Genomic DNA, 9,310 nt, shown 5'->3' with positions numbered 1-9,310 from the left:
GAAAAATTTTAAACTCAAAAGCATATGGAAGTGATTGTGGATAAATCAAAATAAATTAATTTTTAAAAAAAGAGTTACCTGCTAAGTCTCAGACGAGTAACTGTGATCCATTAGTGAAGGGAGTCCCCATACTAAGAGTTTCCTATGTTGATGAACTCACAGGTCCTTTATATATGTAAATTGGACTTAGGGACTGTATTACAAAACAATGTTTGTATAATAATAACTGCTTTTCTAATAACAACCCCCCTATCCCATCCCCCAATCCCCCACTGTGAGATCGGTAGCACAAATATTAGCCCCATTTTACAGATGAGAAAATAGTGACTTGTCCATAGTCACACAGCTCAAAAGTATTAAAGTCTAAAATTGTGACTGGGTCCTCATTTTTTCCCCCAAATCTAGTGTTTTTACTACTATACCTTGCTGAGGAATAGTTCCTTTTCTTCAAGGAGGTCAGAGAGGGCAGACCTCACTGAAAGCTGATTGTATCTATGGAATGATAGAGATTAAAGGTTTATTAAATCCTTCTCAGGTATGGTAGGGATCATCTAAAAATATTGTCTGTGTGAGTCATAGATTTAGAACCGAAGGGACCATAGAGGTATGTAGCAGATCTGCTCATATGCAAAAACTGAGACAGAGGAAAAGGACTTGTCTGCGGTCACACAAGGTACTGCTAGGTGGCGCCATAGTGCAAAGAGTGTCCAGCCTGGACTGAGGAAAACTCATCTTCCTGAGTTCAAATCCAGCCTCAGACACTTACTACCTGTGTGACCCTGGTAAGTCACTGAACCCTGTTTGCTACAGTTTCCTCACTTGTAAAATGAGATGGAGAAGGAAATGGCAAACCACCGCGGTATCTTTGCCAAGAAAACCTCACATGGGGTCACAAAGAGTCAGATATGGCTGAAACGATTCGACAACAACAGGTAATAAACGGAGAAACAGGATTCAAATAGTTGTTCTGACTACAAATTCAGTGTTGTACTCACAATATATCCCACTTGGAATGTGCCTCCCATTAGAACTTCAGTATGAATATGGGGATTTCTAATGTTTGGGGAATTTCGATCATTTTAAAATAAAGAAATCACATAACAATGCAGTCTTTGCTCACAAAATGTGATATGTTTGGAGTCAGCAGAGAGCTGGTTTGGAATCCTGGATCTGGTATCTATTAGCTGTATTACTTTGAGCCAATCACACAACATCCAGGTGCCTCAATTTCTTAATTTGTAAAATAGTAACAACAACAACAACAATAACAATAATATCTCTGCAGATGTATAACCCATATCAGATTGTTTGCCATCTTGGGGAGGGAGAAAAATTTGTAACTAGCAAAATCTTATAAAAATTAATGTTGAAAACTATCTTTACATGTAATTGGAAAAAATAAAATGCTATTTACACACACACACACACACACACACACACACACAAAATCTCCATGACCTCACAAGTTTATGGCAAGGAAAGTGCTTTATAAATCTTAAAGCACTATAGAACAACATTATTAGTTAGAATTTGAGAAAGTTGACCTCTTGACCTCATGATGTAACACCTCCTTGCTCAATCTCTGGTTGATTTCAGTGTTGCCCTCTCTCAGACCTTTCCTGGAACTGGCTACCTGTTTGGATTTCTACAGCTTCTCTGTATACAAAGCAAATAAGAGTGAGCTGAGATGGCAACAGAGATGTAATTAAGTTTGCTGAATTTGGTCAAAATCAATATTTATTAAGAGTTAAATGCTATCAATAAATTTGAAAGCGAGATAGGGAAGGGACCTGTGATTTTGTTGGAACAAGGAATGATTTATTTAGCACCTACTATATGCATAGTGCTTTACAAATATGTCAGTTGAACCTCACAACAACTCTGAGAGGTAAATGTAATTATTACCTGCAGCATAATAAAATAATAATAATAATAATAATAATAATATGTGTCAGGCCCTTTGCTAAGTACAGGCCTAGCACTCTGTGCACTATGGCACCACCTGGTGGTCTCTATAAGGGACTAATGGATGAGGAAACCACCAATGTAGATTAGTACCTTTGCAATTTATAGGCTAAGCTGCCCAGGGGACTGAAAGTTTAAGTGATTTGTCTAGGGTCATACAGGCCCTAAGTGTCAGAGGCAAAAATTAAACATAAATTTCCCTAGATCTGAGGCAGGCTTTTTGTACCACAGTGTTGCTGAAAACTAGATATTTGTTAATAAAGCCAAAGACAGATGATTAGAGTTCATTTTGAACTGACCTGACCTGAGTGGTTTAAAACAGTTGTCTCCTGTTTGCATGGATAGGGTATTTCCTTCATTCTAACTGGATTTTTTGCATTCAACTCTCACCTCCCTCTACTAATCCTATTTATATTCTTCATGGATGATGGTCTCATTTTATATGTGGAAACTAACACAATATGCTTCAGGTCATTTTAAAAACTCCCCCAGGACAAGGCTAGTAAAGAGGGAAATGTTCATTAATGCAATGGAAAGTTTTTGGGGACAATTTAATAAAGGCTTATTAACACAAATTTATAGAATTTATATAATATATAACATAATACAAATTTATAGAAGCAGGAAAGGACCTTAGAAGTCTGCTAGTCCAATCTGCTTGTTTTATAGATGAGGAAAAACAGCCAATTAGTGGCAGAGTCAATTGAGGCTAGCACCCCAATTTCCAGACTCCCAATCCAGGGGTTTCATCTTTCCTGGTTCCCTTTATTCCTGACCAAGGCACAAGAGAGTAATGCCATAAGACCAAAAATAGAGAGGTGACAAATGGGAAAACACATAATGAGCAATCATGTTTGAGTATTTTTTTTAATTAAAAAAAAGTATGGAAGAAGCCTTTAACATATGTATTGAAAAATAAACAACAACCAGGGAAAGATAATAGGCCCTTGCTACGCTGTGCCAACCACTCTTAGGTCTTTTAAAAACAACAAAAAAGCAAGTGTAGAGAAAGGGAGCCCTGACCATGAAATCCAGTGCAATCATATTTAATTTAAAGCTGGGGGGGGGGGTAGGGGGTAGGAAAGAAAGTCTCTTTTCATAACATGCACTCTTGTAGCACATTTACAAGTAAAGCTTTTTTCCATAGGGAAGCCCAGAAAAATGAGGACCACATGTGCTTGAGGGTTGAAGCATGCAGTCAGGGAACGGGGATGTGCCAGCAGCTCAGACAGACTCCATGCAAACAAAGCCACGCTTTTTAGGTCCTTAGTGGTGGGATCAGTGGTGGAGTCTCCAGTGGGCACTGAGGGCTGATTTGTGGCAAGAGGTGACCAGGGAGAGGTGACCCACAGGGCGGCAGCAGCCAGTGTCCACAGCCCCCAGGCCTCCCCTGGCTCAAGCCACTGAGCTGTTTCTTTCCCCATTCACATCTCTCCCTGACCCCCCCCCCCCAACTCTCCAAAGTTACAAACTGTGAGTTTCCTTCCTGATAAACCTCCAAGGCCCTCTCACTGATTGGTCTCAGTTTGGGAAAAGGACGTGACATCAGCAGCTTCTCTCCCTTGGTGTCCTGAGGTCTTTCTGGGCTTGGACCAGCCCCCAGCCAGCCAGGGGAGGTGGGAGGAAGCCTTGGACCCAGGTGCTCAGGTTACCGGCAGGCTGCTGCTGCTGCTGCTGCTGCTTCTGCTGCTGCTGGCACCAAGTCCCAGACTGCTGCAGAGCCTGTGTACTCAACAGATGAGTCACACGCCTGGGGCTTTCAGTGGCGGGGAGGATGGAGTTTGAACTCTCCTGAGCCACTGCCCTGCTCCCCAGCCCGGCCGAGCCCCATGGCTAGCCAAGGAGGCAGCGGGAGCACCAGCAAGCCCCCGGGCTTGGGAGGCCAGCCCTATCTCCAGGCCTTTGCAAACCCACTGATGAGTGGTGAGTAACCCTGGACCAGGCAGGGGAAGCTTGTGCCTAGGTGGAGCCTGGGGCTGGGATGATTGAACTGATTTGGAAACACGGCATATTTAGGTATAGCTTCCAAGAAATGCATGCTCCATAAGACAGTGACTTTTTTTTCTCTACTGGACAGATATGTATAGTTGACTGGTACTGGTAGATGGATTTTTCTCATCCGGGTGTTAATTTTATTAATGAAATTGCAAATCCAGTCCCCATACATATATGCATATGTATGTGAGTGTATATATGCATTTATAAATGTGTGCATGCACATATACACTCACACATGTATCTATGTATAATCCCACAATGCATTTGTGTGTATTTATACACACATACATCTATGTACATATATGCACGTATGCACATTTGTGTATATGCATATATGCGCACATAACACACATTGGTGTATAAATGTATAACACATGCACGGATATACATGCATGTATGTGAACACATGCATGCATGCATGTGAACAGGGTCGTGGAGAGGCAGGAATCATGGAAACCAGCTAGGAGTCTGGTTATCATATCTATCTACCTACCTACCTATCTATTGCATATATGTGTATGCATGTATATACATATACATATACACACATGTATACATATCTATGTATATACACACATGTATATACACACACCAGACTCCTAGCTGGTTTCTATACACATATGTGTACATACACACATAGGCAAAACATCAGCTTGAATTTTCAGATTGTTTACATCAGAGACAGGCTTCTTTGAAGTGTCTAGCTTTGGTGGGAAAAGTGCATGGACTTCCAAGTCCATAAGAGAGTTGCTGGCTGAGATTGGAGAATGTTTTCAATCAAACCATTTTCTCCAATAAAGATCTTAAACCCTTAGTACCCATTAGGGACTTGTACATAGCAAGTTCTTAAGTAAAACACTTGTTGCTCAAATGACTTTAGATGGAGACCAACTGTTACTTAAAGAGAAAAAGAAAAAATTAATAGATCTTCCAATAAATTCATGGTCTCTAAATCAGTGACTTTTGTTTTTTAACTGTACATAGATGTGTAGCTGACCTGCGTTGGTAGAGGGATTTTTCTCATCTAGGAGTTACCTTTGTCTATGCAATTTCATGTCTAGGCTCTCTCTGTCTCTCTCTGTCTCTCTCTGTCTCTCTCTGTCTCTGTCTGTCTGTTTGTCTCTCTGTCTTTCTATAGTCCCATATATAGATACATATATAAACACATGTGTATGTACCTCTGGAGATAAATCTATAAACATACATATGCATGTGTTTGTGTATATGTATATATGTGTGTATGTATATATACATGCACATGTTCTTTAGTTGTTTTCGGTTGTGTCTGACTTCTTGTGACCCCATTTGGGGTTTTCTTGGCAAAAATACTGGAGTGGTTTGGCATTTCCTTCTTCAGCGCATTTCACAGATGAGGAAACTGAGGCAAACAGGGTTAAGTGACTTGCACAGAGTCATGTAACTAGTGAGTACCTTGGGCCAGATTTGAACTAAGGAAGGTGAGTCTTCCTGACTCCAGGCCTAGAGTTCTATCCACTGTGCCACCTAGTACTCCCTCATACTCATGTACATATACATACATACACATGTTTGTATATATGCATACATAAATAAAGCATATACATGCGTATATACCTACAGAGAAACACATATATAGACACACACATAAACATGCACATATACATATGTATATGTATATGTCTATAGACACATACATGAATATACACATTTGTGAATTTATGTGTGTCTCTATAGAGAGACACACTTCTTATTAGAGAAACACACATAGACACACATGTAAAGAAAGATACACACATATAGACACATACATATAAACACTATATAGACACATGTATAAACACTATATATAGAGACATATACACATGTGTCTATAGACACACATAAAGACACATATATAAACACTGTGTCTATATAGACACATACACACATATATAGAAATAAAAACATATATAAATATGTATAGAGACACACATAGACATATACACGTATATAGAAAGATACACATGTATAGATACATACAGAGAAAGGCACACCCACATATGTATAAATACAATGTGTGTGTATATAGAGAGAGACACACATATAGACATACACACAAAAATAGAAAGACACACACATATATAGATACATACATATGGAAAGACACACACATGAACACACATGTACGCACTATCTCCATCTCCATCTCTGTCTCTATCTCTACCTCTATATCTATATCTATATCTATATATATATGTAGGTGTGTGGGACTGTGAGGAGGGATGGGTCTCATGGGCTGGACACCTGTGCCTTTGTGAGTGTGGCCCTAAGAGCTGGGGCCCTTACTGCCACAGGCCCCTGGGGCAGGCAGGCAGAGACCGGCTCATTAGCTGCTGCCTGATGACTCTGTAAAAAACAAGACGCTGCATCAAAGAGATTATTTCGTTCAGCACTCTGTGTTGGCAGTCTGCATTTGCCTCGGGTCAGCACACAAAAGCGGCAGTTTTGGTTTATGGGTCCACCCTCGGGAGAACGGAAGCTGAGAGACAGCAGGACAGCCCCAGAGACGGTGAGCCCCTCCACCCATCCTCTGCTCTAGGCAGGTGGTGGATACAGAGGTGGTCTCTGCCCTCAAGGAGATGAAAGTGCATGTGAGGAGAGAGGACCAATGCTCTGGAAACAACAGCAGAACAGTTTTTTAAAAGGTCGTGTTAAAAAGTCCTAGATTGTGTCACATAGCATCGTGGTTGTTCAGGGGAGATTGTTGAGGGCTGTAGGAAGAGACTGGGAAAGATCCAAGGAGTCGTTTGTAGAACCCAGTCTGTGTCCTGAATGATGGGATATATACGGGATATGAATGATAGGATTTGAAAAGCAAAAGATAAAAGAGACGAGGGCATTCTAGGCATGAATGAAGGAATGAAAAGACAGGAATATGATCATTGGATGTTTCTGGGATAGTTAGGAAACACACTGGCTACAGTGGATGGTGTTTTTGAGGAGTGGGAAAGAAATTTAGAAGGTTGGGGTAGGGCCAGGTATCAAAAGGCCTTGAAAGTCAGATGAAAAGATCTGGACCAGATGAAGTAGGGAGGAAGTAGGGAGGGTGGTGAAGGTTTCTGAGAAGGAGAGTAATCATGATGAAAGACACACACATATGACATATGTAAGATACATAGATCATGACATTGCAGGAAAATCAGACTACAGAAAGTCTAAAGAATGAAGTGGATGGTGGAGAGCCAGGAATCGTGGAAGCCGTAAGGAGGCTGTTCACAGTTCACCAATCCACCTAATATTTATTAAGCCCCTACTGTGTTTAAGGTGAAAGATGATGTGGTATAGTAGATAGAAAACTGAGCCTGGAGCCTCTAAAACACACTGACTCTGTGACCGTGGTCAGATGGGTCACTCTCTTAGCGCTCCGGGTGCTAACCAAGGCTGTACATTTCAGAGAAGGTGCTGACCTGTATGGCAAAGGAAGCAGCATCTCACTCCAGCTCCCTATAGTGAGAAAATCACAGGTCTGGCCAGAAATTAAAACAAACTAACAAAAGTATGTATAGGGTTATAGATACAGAGCCGGGAACCTTCAGAGGCCATCTAATCCAATTCCCTCATCTTATGAATGAGGAAATAGAGTCCCAGGGAGGTTTTGACTTGCCTTAGGTGTCAAAGGGAGGATTTGAACCCAGGTTCTCTGACTGAAGCCACTGTACTGCTCTGAACCCCTCAATGTACTGTGCTAGACACAGGATACAAGGATGAGAAACAGTGCTCTTGGGTTCAGGCAGAGTGGACTGAGACAGTAAAAAATCCCTTCTAAGCAGCCAGGTGTAAAGTAATGGATGGTGACGGTGGGACTAGGAAGAATCAGGGCAGACAGAGATATTTCGAAAGAAAAATTCCCAAGATGTGGTATCTGTACGTGGAGATTGAAGGGGAGGAATGAACAGAATATTAATCTAAGATTTCAAGCCTGCATATGTCAAACCTGGAAAAGTAAGGGTGCCACTGACAGGGGTAGAGATGTTTTAAAGGGAGCAAGTCTGGGGAGAGGGATGCAGAAAGGGAGATAATGAGTTAATTTGGGGACATATTAAGCTTGATAGTCAAATGGAAATCCACAGACAGTCAACCTACTTTTGTCAGCCTCAATCTATCTTTGTAATCTGATTATTTTATTTCCCTTCCCATACTCTATGGTTCAGCCCAACTAGCCGTCTCACCTGCCTCTCCTTCTGCCATCTGTGTGCCTTTCCTCTACCTGGAATGCGTTTCTACCTCATCTCTCCTTGTTTGCTTCAAAACTGCCCTTGACACCTTCTACATGAAGCCTTTCTTAACTTCCTCAGCTGCTGGCACCTTGAAGGCAAAGACTACTTTTATTTTGGTCTTTGTATTCCCAGAGCTTAGTTCAGCGTCTAGCACATAATTAGGCACTTAATAAATTAATGCATGTGAATTGATTGACGGTTTGGACAGGTGGGGCTGGAGTTCAGGCATTGTATAGACCTGCAGCTGTAGATTGGGTCATCAATGGAGAGAGGTTAGCGAAGCCACAAGAGTAGATAGGATTATCAAAGGAGGCCCCATGAGCTTCCCAAATGCCCACAGGGGAAAAAGATCATGAAAACTGAGAAAAGCTTGTTGGATTTGATGACTTTGTTCAATCATCTTTCAATCCTATCCAGCTCTTCTTGATCCCATGTGAGATTTTCTTGGCAAAGACACTGTAGTGATTTCCTTCTCCAGGTCCTTTTACAGATGAGGGACTGAGGCAAACAGGGTTAAGTGACTTCCCCAGGGTCACACAGCTAGTAAGTATCTGAGGCTGGATTTGAACTAAGAAAGATGGGTCTTCCTGACTCCAGGCCTGGCACTCTACCTGTTTGTTAATTAAGAGGTTGGATTAGGTGGCCTGTAAAGTCTTCTCCAGCTCCAAGTCATTGATATTGAGATTTAATTCAAACCCTTCTAGATTAGAAAACTAAGGAAAGTAAAGTTCATCCAATTAGTTGACAGTATAACCAGGTAAGTGGGGCAGCTAGGTGGTACAGTGGATAGAGCACTGTGCCTGGAATCAGGAAAATTCGTTTTCATGAGTTCAAATGTGGCCTCAGACATATACTAGCTGTGTGACCCTGGGCAAGTCACTTCACCCTGTTTGCCTTAGTTTGCTCATCTATAAAATGAGCTGGAGAAGGAAATGGCAAATCACTCTAGCATCCTTGCCAAGAAAATCCCAAATGTGGTCACGAAGTCAGACATGACCAAACAATAAATAACCAGGTGAATGAACTGCTACTCCAGGATTTTTCCATTTAGTAACTACCATGCCTTCCACATAGATGAAGTTAGTCTGACTTAGTCTGAATAAGAGATTTAA

The 9,310-nt window shown here is 41.4% G+C and overlaps 1 protein-coding gene across 2 annotated transcripts in view; it reads left to right on the top strand.

Annotated features, from left to right (window-relative positions):
* The first annotated feature begins 3,599 nt into the window (after positions 1-3,599).
* ASB9 (ankyrin repeat and SOCS box containing 9) overlaps positions 3,600-9,310 on the top strand; it is a 54,207-nt gene continuing 48,496 nt past the window's right edge. The window contains exon 1 of one of the 2 annotated variants that reach the window (XM_027835393.1): positions 3,600-3,888. In XM_027835393.1, coding sequence (XP_027691194.1) covers positions 3,795-3,888 — 94 coding nt within the window. In that variant the 5' untranslated portion in view covers positions 3,600-3,794. The remainder of the gene's footprint in view (positions 3,889-9,310) is intronic. The other variant, XM_027835395.1, reaches the window with a different exon arrangement.

Source organism: Vombatus ursinus, unplaced genomic scaffold (assembly GCF_900497805.2).
Source record: "Vombatus ursinus unplaced genomic scaffold, bare-nosed wombat genome assembly UNPS02014814.1, whole genome shotgun sequence".
Lineage (NCBI taxonomy): Eukaryota > Metazoa > Chordata > Mammalia > Diprotodontia > Vombatidae > Vombatus > Vombatus ursinus.
This window is presented reverse-complemented; position numbering and strand designations above follow the sequence as displayed.